Below are 14,489 nucleotides of genomic sequence, written 5' to 3'. Positions count from 1 at the left end.
TTACAATTGTCCCCGACGACTTGTCATGTTTTGAAAACGATCAATGATCGCATCATTTGGTACACTTTCAAATACTTCATCTTCTATATAACAAACTAAACAATCATTAAGAAATTGATCACCAATTCTGCTTCGCAAGTCATTTTTGATGTATTTCATTGAAGAAAAAGCTCTTTCTACTGTTGCAGTAGCCACAGGCAATATCAAGCTTAACTTCACAAGCAAATAAACAAGTCTCCAAGTCTTGTGCAGATTTGTTTCAACTAATGTTTCTGAAAGATCTCGAATTCCTTTCAAATTAGAGAAATCACTATCTTCTCTCACAAAGAGAATATAGTTGTCAAGCTCGTAACTGAGATCTTCAAGCTTGGAAACACTAAACTCATCACGATAAAGTGTACCAAGTTTCATAATTTTGTCTTTATCATAATTTGCAAAAGAATTATCCGGACTCAAACTAGCCATACCTAAAAGCAAATCACTATTCACTGCATCAAAACGACTATTAAGCTCCGCAAGTTGCAAATCAATAACAGCATTAAAGACTTCTACATGCAAATGATGAGAATATGTGACACTTGAACTCTTGCGCTTTGACTTTCCAATATGATAGTTCTTATCCATTTCAGGAATTAGAATATCATGCTTCACACAAAATGAAGAGACATCTTCAATCAAAGATTCCCATTTAGACTCTCTCATCGATTGCAGTTGCCTCTTGGCAAAACCAACAAGCTTCATAGCATTCACAATATCTTGATCTTTTCTTTGCAAAGTCATATTCAAATCATTTGTAATTGCCAACACTTTCAACATCATTTTCAACATATGCACAAACTCAAAAGATCTTATATCATTCACTAGACTTTTTGCCATGGATCTCTCTAGATAAGTTGTACCCTCACTTGCAATTACTTCAAGCACATGAACAATTGATGAGAATAATGCAATAAAATTACGCACTGTTTTAAAGTGAGATCCCCAACGGGTGTCACCGGGCCTTTGAAGCCCAAGTTCTTGATTTAGTCCACTTCCCGTATAAACTTCACCAAGCACTAGTAATTCCTCTAGTTTTTTTGCTTGATCTTCTCGAAGAATCTCCCTGCGCTTAAAAGAACCTCCAACAATATTCAAGACATTAGCAACAATATCAAAAAATTGATCTACATCATAGTGCTTCTTTGCAACATCTACAAGAGTCAATTGCAACTGATGAGCAAAGCAATGTATGCAATAAGCTGAAGGAGTGTCTTCCAAAACTAGAGTTTTAAGACCATTGATTTTTCCTTGCATGTTACTAGCTCCATCATAACCTTGTCCCCGTATTTGAGATGGACTTAATGAATGCTCTAAAAGCAAAGAATAGATAGCATCTTTCAATGCTATTGCACTTGTATCTTTAACATGAACAACACTAAGGAATCGTTCAATAAGTGTGCCTTCTTTGTTGACATATCTAAGAACAAGAGCCATTTGTTCCTTATGAGAAACATCCTTAGATTCATCAACCAATATGCCAAAGTAATCTCCATTTAAATCTTCAATAATTGCTTTCAATGTTTCTTTTGCACAAGCATTCACGATCTCCTTTTGGATACTTGGAGCAATCATCATGTTATTTTGTGGAGCATTTTCTAGTACAACTTTGTTCACTTCATCATGCCTATTTGCATACCATTTTAAAAGTTCTAGAAAATTTCCCCTTTTTGTAGAAGTTTCACCTTCATCGTGGCCCCGGAAAGGCATTCCTTGTTTCAAAAGAAATCTTGTCACATCAACTGAAGCATTCAACCGAACTTGATAATTATTTTTATCTTTCTCATTATGCTTGTCAAAAGAAGTTACAATCGATTGTTCTTGATTCTTTAAGTCTCTCATCCTCTTGAAACACCGATTGTGAAGACTATTCACATCACCAATATGTCTATTAAGCCTTTCTATACCTTTATTCCAAGCTCTAAAACCATGTTTTGTAAAAGAATCTCCAACTCTTCCATGTTCATTTTTAAACAAGTAGCAACATAAACAAAAGCCCGCATCAAGTTTAACACTATATTCTAACCATTCAGAATATGAAGTACCAAACCAGTCAGGATTAAATTGACGCATGAGTCCACCAAATTCTCTCTTTGGGAATATATGATCACGAGGTTGGCATGGTCCTTTTTGAATATAATGTCTCCTTATTTGGTCACGTTCATTATAAGAATATTGTGAGATTTGCTTTCTTTCACCAGGATCAGGTTTAGGAAGATTCAAATCCAACACTTTATCTTTGTCATGAACAACTGGACACGAAGAAGAATTTGGCACAGGAGAGCTTAAACCAGAACTTGAAGGAGTTTGAATAACCTGGTAAAATCTCTTCATTATAGCGACTCTCGCTAAAAGAATCCTAAAATCACAAAACAAAAATCACTTCACATTGCATATATTAAATTTAATTTAATTAAACCAAGTATTAGTGGGTGGTGTACTTGAATTCTCTTTTTCCATTTTCTGGTTCTGGTTGTGAGATTAACCCAAAAAATATTTGATTAACTAACCCCAAAAAGCTGCATTCTCAAAAAGAAAAAAAAATATTATCCCAAATAGAATGCCTAAAAGCTTATAGTGTTGCATATGTTTTCAAAATTTATCCCATAAATGAACAATATTGCAGTACAATAAGAAATGAAAAGACATTAATAATAGATTTTGAGCTTTTAGGAGCATACCAGTAAATCAAAGAAGAGTTTGCTTGAAGCTTCTGACTTGGAACCAAGCTGAAAGAAGAGAAGACACACTTGTTTCAGTTGTTTGATTTTTTGATGTGGAGATTATAAAATTCAAGAAGCACTGAAAAAAAAAAATTGATTTGTTGGAACCCTAACTTTTGTACTGATGTTGAAAAGCCTTCTCAAAAGTGAGAAGTTTTTTGTTTCTTTAAAGAATGTGAAAATCAAGAAAACAGAAAAGAACATTCAGGTTCTTTTATGAGTATTTGAAAAGGAGAAAAAAAATCTCCTATAAGAAAATGAAGTACAAAAAAAAGGAATAAAAAGTATGAAGCGGGTCCTATTATTTTAAGAGCATACACATGCCTATTAAATGGAAAAGGACAATATAAGTCCTGCATCAAAGAAAGCATATTTGATATAAAAAACGTGGTCAAGGAGAATCGAACTTGGATCTCCAAGCATGGATAAGCCTTACAGTGAACTGCCCAACCACTGAACCCCCAGCCTCTTTTAGTTTGGGGTTCAACACTAAATGTATATGTATATTTCGGATATTTAACACAGTATATTTACGATTTACGTCAAAAGTTTGGGGTTCAATTGAACCCCACTCAAACACATTACATCCGCCCCTGTTCGCAATACGTAAGGTAATTTTATTTAAGAAAAATTAGCCTTTTGAGTTGTTAAATGTTAATGATCCACTAAATATTATTACTACTAATTTGTTTTTTGGGATTCAAAAGATGGACATAGTTATAAGCTTAGGGCAAGAAAACATTATAATAACGTCTTCTGTACGTGTGTATATATGTCACGACCCAACCCCGTAGGTCGCGACTAGTGTCCGTGCTGGACACCCAAACGTACCCAATAACCCAAACCAGCATATTAGCAGAATATATATAAATATAAAGGTCAAATGGCGTCACTAACTATCACATGTGAACAAATATAGCACGTGGAAGCCGATAAGGCTATCACAGATCATATCACCCAAAACATATACAGAACCCACATGTATGTCTACAGACCTCTACAGAACACAACAGAATCATAAGACGGGACAGGGCCCCGTCATACCCCTGAATAGCGTACATATATACAATAGCAAAGGACTGTACCAAAATATAGGCTCCGGACAAAAGAGCGCTCCAAAATAGCAGAATATAGTCCTAAGTAGGCGGATCAACAAATCTGTCATCTGAACCTGCGCGGCATGAAAACGCAGCCCCCGAAGAAAGGGGGTCAGTACGGAAAATGTACTGAGTATATAAAGCACGGAACGTAGTAAACAAAGTCATAACCGAAGCAGAAGGTACAGAAAATGAACGGAATATCCAGAATAGCAAAATGCTGATCATAAAGCATAAATAGTGCATGCAGAAAACATATGTCATATCTGGTCCCATTACGGAACAAAATCATGACCGGAACAGAACGTACAGAAAAAAATGAGTATAATATCCAGATTATCAGATGCATATTTCCAGAACATAAAGAGTGTATGCAGAAACATATGTCATATCATATCCGGCCCCCGCCAAGGGACTCGGTGAACAGAACGTGGTCGCCACCCCGACACTGGCGCCACAACACAGCATAACTCCAGAGTAGGGAATAACTCCGTAACATATCATATCATATCATATCATATCATATCAGAATGTGCACATGTCGAACATATCAGATGGTCATATCATCATATATCAGAATATGTGTACATGGCACAGCATACTCCACAACCCATGTACATGTATACCTGCCCCCTCACATCGAGGCGCGGCGAACAATGCAGTGAAATAAGCGTGATAACATATCCTGGCCCGGGCTCAGTGAAGGAAACGTTGAGGCATCCACGAATGGAGTAGTGAGAAACTAATGCAAAATAAAATATAACACATTTACGGAGACTCGGTAGCATAATTCAGATGACAAACCATATGACAGAAGCGGAGCAGTAATCATAGTGTATGCATTTCGGATATCCCAATAGCATATGTCAAAATAAGCTTTTTGTAATCATTTTCATGTTTCAAAATACATTATGGGGCTTATCAAAATAATTCAAACGAATGTCATATATTTCCAGAGACTCAATAAGACCTATCGGATGACAAATCGAAATAATAAAATCGGACAGAATCATAGTGAGTGTATTTCGGATGTCATAATGAATTACGGAGAAATAACCTTTCTACGATCGTTTCCATGTTCCAAAATAGTTTATAAGACTTAAGGGAGCATTTAAAACAATTTTTATTTAGTAGTTAGAAGAGTAGTTAAAATATTTCCTTTAGAACCGCTCGAAGACAAATCATAGATACAAAAGGGTAAAATCGGAAATAGTGGTCCACCTCGGGACAACCGAAGCGAAGGGCTCGAATTACGTATATTATGCCTATGGAATCGCCTATAGAGGTCCTAGGGACATTCCATAACTTTCTAGACAATTTGTAAAAGTTTACATAATTCTTTCAACCAAAATATCCTTAAAGGATTCAATTCCATTGAATGATAAAGGGGCATTTTTGAACGCGGATTCCGATGAATAGAACGCTTCCCGAGATTCAAATCCGATCCTAGTACACCTAGGACATGCCAAAATAAGAATAGGGGTAGCTTTACATACCTTTTTCGCCCTTTACGCTAGTCCAAATTCAATTCCCGTTTCGTTAAAAATCTGCAATTGGTCACTTTTACCAATTATCAATTTTCAAATTTTTAAGAATTCAATCTTAATTCATACTTGTCTACAGAAATTTGGGCAGCACCTCCCCTATACATATAGCATCCCCGAGAATTTAACTCGGCCAAAACAATCAACAACAACAACAATCACTACAAAACACAATATAGTATAACTAGTCCTCTTTCCAACATAGTGCAATAACTTTCATTCCAACTTCACATTTCCAAACCAATCTCAATGTTTTCACATTCATTACTAATCAAGATCATTACAATATAATTCGGAAGCATTTCATATCATTTCTACAAAATATTCACAAGATATACAAAATATACAAACTTTCCACCAAAACCATAATCCATCCAAAACTTCTAATCTTCAACCTACATATTCATAACATATTTCCATCTTCCAATTTCATCAACCATAATCATAATTCACACCTTAACAATTTCATTTTCATCATTACTTAAATTTACCATAAAATCACAAAACTTCCCATAACAACTTAACAACCAATCTTTCATGCCAATATGGACTATTATCCTTTCAAATTCACCAACTAACATAATAATTCACATTTAGAACTCCACTTCCATAATTACATAAAAACTTCATTAAAATCACATAATTTCCTATAACTATTTCCAATAATTTTCCATGTCAACTTGAACCATTTTCTTCCATTTCCAATATAAGGTTCACCACAACTACAACTAGAATACAACATAAAATTCAACTCATCTTATTTATACAACCTTACATACACATGCACACATACAAACCCACTTTGTAAACTTTCATATTTCCATAAATTCTACTCATTTCTACATACTACAACATAAACGAACCTTCATAACATAATAAAAAGGGATTAATTCTTACCCTTTTCTACAATCTTCTTCACTTGACCAAGTTGTCAACTTGAAGAAACAAGTGCTCTTTCTTCCAAAATAATTACACCAAGTTGTAAAGGACCCTTAATTTAGTAGAAAAACCACAAAATAATAATTTTTGGAGGAAGATTTTGAGGGGGAAAAATCCCCTAGCTAGGGCCGAAATTCTCCTTCTTTTTGCTCTTGTTTCTTGTTTTCTCTCCTTCTAGTTTTGTCTTGAAACTTCTAATGTTTCAAGACAATTTATGATCTCTTATATTAATTTTCCACATGGCAAATTAATTGGAATTATGGGCTTGGGCCATAAGATGGCCGGCCACCCCTCTCCCTTGGGCTTGATTTTTATTTTTTATTTTTTTGGGCCAACTCGGTTGGTCCCGAGTTGGGCCTAGCCCATTGACCTTTCGACCTTAAAACGTCCATATCTCCGTGTACCGACGTCACCTGGGAACCCACGACCTATGGATGGAAAGCTAATTCAATTATCTACAACTTCTATTTCCTGGTAGTTTTCCAAATTCCAAACTTATAATACAGTTTTTTCCCCCCAAAATCAGGTCACCCGAAAACGTTTTCTTAAAAATATTCGTTTGGAGGACTTCCACTTTGATTTGGCCCAAGGGCCCTTCTTGAGTTGTGTTTAACTTCACATATGTGATTCATATAATTTGTTACATGTCCCAAAAAAAATATTGACGTGTGGGCCCCACCTCAACTTACAATTAATCCGACGTTCAAAAATACGGGATGTAACAATATATATATATATATATATATATATATATATATATACTAGTAAAGTTGCTCGCGCTTCGCGCGATCATAAAAGTCATTAATGAATATTACGAAAAATTCAATAAGCTAATAACGTATTTAGATACTATACCTCTCTTTTTACTTTTATTACGAGGAAGAAGAGGAAGAGGGTCGCGGATGACCTGCCAAGGATCAGGTGGGGGAGTCTGACTTTGTCGAGTGCCCAGGAGATGGGGGAGAAGTTGATGGCTATGGGGGCTTGGGAGAGTAGTGGGGACGCGAGCAGTATGTGGGATAGGATGGCGAGCTGCATTAGGGAAACAGCTAGAGATGTCCTGAGAGTCTCGAGAGGTCGCCGTGGTAGGCGACGTGGGGACTGGTGGTGGAATGGAGAAGTCCAGGGAAAGGTGGAAGCAAAGAAAGTGGCGTATGCGAGGTTGGTAGACAGCAAATATGAGGAGGAGAAGCGGACGAATAGGGAAACGTATAAGATTGCGAGAAAGGAAGCAAAGTTGGCAGTTTCGGCGGCAAAAACGACAGCTTTCGAACGTTTATATGCAGAACTAGAGGACAAAGGCGGGGATGAGAAGTTGTTCAGGCTAGCCAAGGTGAGGGAGAGAAAGGCACGGGACTTGAATCGAGTAAAGTGCGTCAAAGACGAGGATGACAAAGTATTGGTAGAGGAAGCTCTCATTAGACGGAGATGGCAGTCATACTTCCATAAACTCTTGAACGAGGAAGGTGAGAGAGACATTGTGTTGGGAGATTTGGAGTACTCTGAGAGGCGCCGCGACTTTGGGTATTGTAGGAGTATAAAGGTGGAGGAGGTTAAGGGTGTTGTTCGCAGGATGCGCAAGGGAAGAGCTATCGGTCCTGACGAGATCCCTGGGGAGTTTTGGAAGAGTGCGGGTAGGGCAGGTTTGGAGTGGTTGACTAGATTGTTTAATGTTATTTTTAAGACGGCGAAGATGCCTGAGGAATGGAGGTGGAGTATGATGGTCCCTTTGTATAAGAACAAGGGTGATATTCAAAGTTGTAACAACTATAGAGGGATCAGGCTGATAAGCCACACTATGAAGGTGTGGGAAAGGGTGGTGGAGATGAGGGTGAGAAGAGGCATGCCCATTTTAGAGAACCAATTCGGATTCATGCCGGGGTGCTCGACTACAGAAGCCATCCATCTTGTGAGGAGACTGGTGGAACAGTATAGGGAGAGGAAGAAGGACCTGCACATGGTTTTCATCGACCTAGAAAAGGCTTACGACAAAGTGCCAAGAGAGGTTTTATGGAGATACTTGGAGGCCAAAGGTGTACCTGTAGCGTACACTAGGGCGATCAAGAACATGTATGAGGGAGCCAAGACCAAGGCAAGGACAGTGGGAGGAGACTCGGAGTACTTCCCAGTGGAGATGGGGTTGCACCAAGGATCAACTCTTAGCCCATTTTTATTTGCTCTAGTGATGGATTGTCTGACGCGGCGAATTCAAGGTGAGGTGCCATGGTGTATGTTATTTGCGGATGACATAGTGTTGATCGACGAGACACGCAGCGGAGTGAACGCTAAGCTGGAGGTTTGGAGACAAACTCTGGAGTCTAAAGGGTTCAAGTTGAGTAGGACCAAGACAGAGTACATGGAATGCAAGTTCAGTAACGTGACACATGAGTCTGGCATAGAAGTGAGGCTTGGTACCCAGGTCATCCCAAAGAAAAGAAGTTTCAAATATCTCGGGTCTATTATACTAGAAAATGGGGATATTGATAATGATGTCTCACATCGTATTGGCGCAGGGTGGATGAAATGGAGGCTTGCTTCAGGAGTGTTGTGTGATAAAAAGGTGCCACTAAAACTTAAAGGCGGGTTCTACAAAGTGGTTGTGAGACCGACCTTGTTGTACGGAGCAAAGTGTTGGGCAGTCAAGAGCTCTCATGTCCAAAAGATGAAAGTTGCGGAAATGAGAATGTTACGATGGATGTGTGGGCACACCAGACGAGATAGGATTAGGAATGAAGATATCCGGGATAAGGTTAGAGTAGCATCAGTGGAGGAAAAGATGATGGAAGCGAGGCTGAGATGTTTTAGGCATGTGAGGATGAGAGGCACAGACGCTCCAGTGCGGAGGTGTGAGAGGTTAGCTATGGATGGTTTCAAAAGAGGTCGGGGTAGGCCGAAAAAGTATTGGGGAGAGGTGCTAAGACAGGACATGGCGCAGGTTCAGCTTACCGAGGACATGACCCTAGATAGGAGGTTTTGGAGGACTCAGATTAGGGTAGAAGGCTAGTAGGTAGTCGTTGTTTCGATCTATAGTCTATTGCCCTTTGCGCCATGTCGTTGTACTTCGATTATCTTATTTATCTGTGGTAGCTATTGTTCCCTTTTTTTCCAGATTGCTTTATTTTGACTTATTCGCTTTCTTTAGTTTCATTTGCATTCTGCTTTGAACTGCTTGTGCTTATCTAACCTTTCTCGTTGTGATTTCTCTTGAGCCAAGGGTCTTTCGGAAACAGTCTCCCTCTCCCTGTCTTCCGAGATAAGGGTATGATCTGCGTACACTTTACCCTCCCCAGACTTCACATTGTGGGATTTCACTGGGTATGTTGTTGTTGTTGTTGTTGTGTTGAAAAAGGAAATGCTCATAAATAACATACGTTTGGGTTCATTGATATGTTGGTTTATTAATTTTGTTTATTTAGCAGGTACCTCTAATTAAGGAACATCTAGTTAATTATACTATTATATCAAGGAAGCTCTTTAACTTTTATGTAATTAAGAAAGATTCAAGGAGATCTAGAAATAATAAACGAACTCAAATTAAAGTATTTAAATTCTTATTAGTCATATATCAGAAGATGAAATGTATATAAATGAAATAAAGCATAATTGCCTGAATTCTTTCAACCTTCTTTTTTCAAAGTTGTCCGAACTTCGAAATGCCTAAAACAAAACAAATAATCATCAGTTAGTCAATTATTTTTGAAGAAGAGATGCTAATTCATTAATTTTTTTTAATTGCAAATAGAAAATGAAAAAGAAACTACACTAAGTTAACTAAAAGACAAAAAAGGCTATAAAGAATGCAATTTTAAAAATAATATTCAAAATTAGTACCTGGTACCTGTTGATGGTGGTAAGTGACAGGTATCCCGTGAAATTAGTCGAGGTGCGTGAAAGTTGACCCAGACACCACGGTTATTTAAAAAAAAAAACTAAAGATTGGGTCTGCAAATTCACAAAGCAAATGAGTGTCATCTGAGTAAGTAAAAAGTAAATGAAACGAAAAGGACAAAGAAGAAAGAGAACAAAGCAACATCAAAGGCAAAACACAATAATAAAAAAGATAAATAGAGCGTACATACTAAACAATCGTATAAATTCTTCCGGCATTTTCCTTTTCAAAAGAAATACTCCAAAATGCCTTAAATAAAATAAATAATCGTCCATTAGGTAAATAATTTAAGCCTGTCAATTGGGCCGGGTCGGCCCGGGACCGACCCACCTAACCCGGCCCATAATTGGCCCGGTCCCACAACCCGGTAAGAGGGTGGTGGGCTGGGCTAGTGAAAAAAATTAGGGGGCTGGGCCGGACATGCCATTTAGCCCGGTAGCCCGGCCTACCAATAGCCCGGGTTCTGGCCCACCGGGGGGCCCGGCCCGGCCCATTTCGAATTAATTTAAAAAAAAATTAATTATTTAAGTGGTATATTTGTGTATATCTTGTATATGTTAATGGTATATTTGTGTATATCTTGAATATGTTGTTGGAATGAAGACTCCCAACGGCTATTTAAGTGCTAAAAATTATAAAATGTTGAGAATGTGATACAAGACTACATAAGTAATTTAAAATAAAACTTCAAACTTAAATTGATAACATTGCAAATTCAAAACTTGCAAATTCAAAACATACAAACTTGAACGGTTAACTTATTACAAATGAAAAGTTCAAAACGCTAGCATCGATGGAGAAATTTAAAGAAGAGATAAACTTCAAAGTTCAATTTTGTGTCTTTTGTCCAAGTGCCTACGTAATGGACCGGTACCCCCAAATACCGGTTCAGACTTATGGAGATATATTTGACCACAATGTTGACATTTAACATGTTCTTCGTCTACTCGCTCAAAATGCAACCACACCAGACTTGATATTGATCTTCGGACTAGAGGAGGAGGTGGAGGATTATCATTATCCATTAAATTTAAATTTTGAAATTTGAAATTTGAAATTTGAACTTGGAAGTTGGAAGAGAGAGAGAGAGATTTAGATAAGTAGGAAATTTAGGGAAAGAGGAGAGTAGGGAATTGTGAGGCAATATGGAGAAGAATGAATGATACTTATAGATTGAAAATAGGGTCAAAGTATAATTTAAAGAACTTGATGGTTAAAATAAAGTTGACAGCAACTAGATTTTAAAGTATCGAACTTAATAAATTTTAGTATTAGAATTTATTTTAAAAATAATTAAAATCCAACCCGGCCCACTAACTAAAACTCGGCCCGGCCCACTTAGCCCACTATGGACCCCTACCCAGGTAGGGGCTGGGCCGGACATCCCTTTCCCTCCTCCAACCCGACACCCAACCCGGCCCACTAACTATGGCTCGGCCCAGCCCCATGTGACCCGCATTTATTTGGCCCGGCCCGACCCACTTGACAGGCTTAAATTAATTCAGAAGCAAAAAATGTTAGTAAATCACTAACGATCACAATCGTGAGTAAAATGAACCAAGAAATTGCTTAGACAATTAAAAGACTACAAATAGGTAAAGAATAGAACTTTTTCTGGAAAAAGAGGAAAGGAAAATAGTTATTGTGTTTTGGCGATACCTTATTATCTCCGCGGTATCCTTTTCGAAACTTAAGTGGAAAAAAGAACACTGAAGTTATTTTGTGGCAACCCTCAATTTGGAGACATAACTATCCGAAGAATCAATAGTAACGCCCCAATAAGGAAAAGTATAAGAAAGAACCTGCAACTGCAAAAACCAATGATGAAAAAAAGGGAAAAAGAAAAGCAAGCAAAAGCAAACCTATTCTTCAAGTTGACGTAATGATGATGCTATTTTTGCTAGAGTAAGAAATAGCAAACTTATTGTGACTTGATTTCTTTTAATCAGATAAGTTAGTTAGATGATAGAGGTTGGAGAAACAGGAAACCGGTTTCATATTAATTGGTATGTCGACACCCATTCCGAACGGCTGTGTAATTTTTTTCGTTTGCGACTCTTCGAAGTTACTGTCTTTTTTTATTTTATTTTAATAATAGTGTTGGTTTTCTGTTTTAAGAAAATAGAAGGGAAACTCCAAAATTTTGAAAAAATAGATAAATCTAGTTTCTCATCAATGAGAGATGCCACGTGGCGGGCCTAGTGCCTGCTTTATATAGATATATAGATATTAAGTTCTCAATTAATTAAAGCACAAACAATTTTATCTCTTGTAGTAGCATTTTATTTCAAAAGCATACAACTTCATCTATGTGAGAACTAAACTTATATGCGGAATTATACCACGTAATACAACTAGCCATCATACTATATATACCATACACAAACACAAATTTTCCTAATTAACTGGACACCAGTTAATCGCAATTATTACATATAATTAGCAGCAAGTGAAGCTGCTATTTAGCCCTCTAATTAAGCATAGCTGCACATTCCATAAGAACACTCGCTTCCTTTCTTGCATGTATTGTTGCACTTTCCACAGTGCCTTTTGTGGAAATATGTATTCACACACCACCCTTCGCAGCAAATCTCTGAATACCTACACTTCTTACCACATCTACCACAGTTAAATCCATCAGTCATAACATTTACACATTTTTTTCCACAACAATCTGGTCCAGGACTTCCCTTTGTAGCACAAACCCTAGGGTAGTTGTTGCATGTGTACATGTTATAACGACCAAAAGAGCCCTTTCCTCTTTGATATGTTGCATCCATTGTTTCATCATGAACTGATTCTTGGGTAGATAGTGATGGAAAGAGAGTAATGGTCATGGCAATTGATAGAAGGAGAACAAGTAGGAATGTGAATGACTTCATTTTTTTGGTTTTTTGAGTCTAGGGGTTTGTATATTTAATTGTGAATTGTGACTAGCTAGCTGTATGTGAAGATGGAGAAAGAATATAAATAATGTGGTATTTATAGAGAAGGTTATGTAGAAATCTGTAAATGGCGGTCCCTGTCACGTTACACAAAAATTATGTCACCGAAGTTTGGCTAATGAAGGAAAGAAACTGTTTAAAAATTGACATATTGGAGATGAACCTTAAAATTGTGGTTACGCCGGGAATTCTCGTAAGGGGATTAAAAAAATGCAAGAATGCCACCTTTAAAGCGAACTTTCAACTATTTTACCACTATACTACATATATTATGGCCTAATATGATTTTGAGCAATTCACGCTGATCAACCTAGTTTTCAAATTTAAGTTAGCTAAGGGCAAGTTGTCTATCTCCCCAACGCGATAACAGATACATACAACATTCTTTTTTCTTTTTGTAATTTTTTAAATTTTCTTTAGATACATGATCTCAATCCAATTTTGACAGCTTACTAGGGCATAATTTACGTATATAAACAGCATAATCAAGATGTCCAATCCAATTTAAAATGTAAAAGTATTAGAAAAAGAGTTGGTTTCTATCCTTTTTATACCTTTTTATATTTATTGTCCTTTTCCTGTATAATAATTTCTATTGTGGCCGTGGTTGATAGTAGCTCAATTACAATCATTTAAAACACTAATAATAATTTGATAAGGATCGTGGATACCTAGGCGGTATACTTACTAGATGAATATAATGAAGCAAGTAGTCAAATTCCGTCACTACTAGAAAAGCTCGAATTACATGAGAATTTTACCTGAGAATTTTTTCCGCATGTAATTCCTGCGAAAATCTAAAAATTCCTAATTGCTTGAATATTTGCCCGCAGATACGATTTCCCCAGGTAAATTCGCAAGCAAATTTTGTGCCAAATTATTACCTGGGATTTATTTGGAAAAATAATCTCCAAGTATCATTTTCGTAGGTAATTTCGCAAGTAAACAACCAAAAATACAAAAAACATATTTTGTTTGTGAACTCGTAGGAAAATCTCCAGGTAATAGTACTTGCGTATTTACCTGGGGATTATTTTTTTGGAGATTTACCTAGGGGATTGTATTACCTGGGGAATTACTTAGGGATCTTGTTGCTGCAAATATAGCTGGGGATTATTTCTTGGTAATTTACTTGGGGATTTTGTTCATGCAAATTTAGTTGTGGATTATTTGTTGGGAATTTACCTTGGAATTTTACTATCTAGGGATTTTGCTGTTGTGAATTTAGTAGGGGATTATTTGAATTTAGTAGGGGATTATTTCTTATGGATTTACCTGGGGATTTTATTACCTGGGAAAGTATTTGGGGATTTTAT

At 37.1% G+C, this 14,489-nt stretch overlaps 2 protein-coding genes across 2 annotated transcripts; both read right to left on the bottom strand.

The window, feature by feature from the left end:
• On the bottom strand, positions 1-2,370 carry LOC132624409 (uncharacterized). Its single transcript, XM_060339193.1, has one exon. The coding sequence runs from the start codon at positions 2,368-2,370 to the stop codon at positions 1-3; it is 2,370 nt and encodes a 789-aa protein (XP_060195176.1).
• A 10,079-nt stretch (positions 2,371-12,449) lies between these two features.
• On the bottom strand, positions 12,450-13,200 carry LOC132622608 (stigma-specific STIG1-like protein 1). The gene has a single exon (XM_060337234.1). The coding sequence runs from the start codon at positions 13,108-13,110 to the stop codon at positions 12,703-12,705; it is 408 nt and encodes a 135-aa protein (XP_060193217.1). The 5' UTR covers positions 13,111-13,200; the 3' UTR covers positions 12,450-12,702.
• Positions 13,201-14,489: the final 1,289 nt, after the last annotated feature.

The sequence above is a fragment of the Lycium barbarum genome, chromosome 12, assembly GCF_019175385.1.
Source record: "Lycium barbarum isolate Lr01 chromosome 12, ASM1917538v2, whole genome shotgun sequence".
Lineage (NCBI taxonomy): Eukaryota > Viridiplantae > Streptophyta > Magnoliopsida > Solanales > Solanaceae > Lycium > Lycium barbarum.
The sequence above is the reverse complement of the archived record's forward strand: the minus strand, read 5'-3'. Positions and strand labels throughout refer to the sequence as shown.

What these genes read in the sequence shown, in the direction of transcription:
- LOC132624409 (XM_060339193.1), bottom strand. Translation starts at nt 2,370, where the DNA reads ATGAAGAGATTTTACCAGGTTATTCAAACTCCTTCAAGTTCTGGTTTA.
- LOC132622608 (XM_060337234.1), bottom strand. Translation starts at nt 13,110, where the DNA reads ATGAAGTCATTCACATTCCTACTTGTTCTCCTTCTATCAATTGCCATG.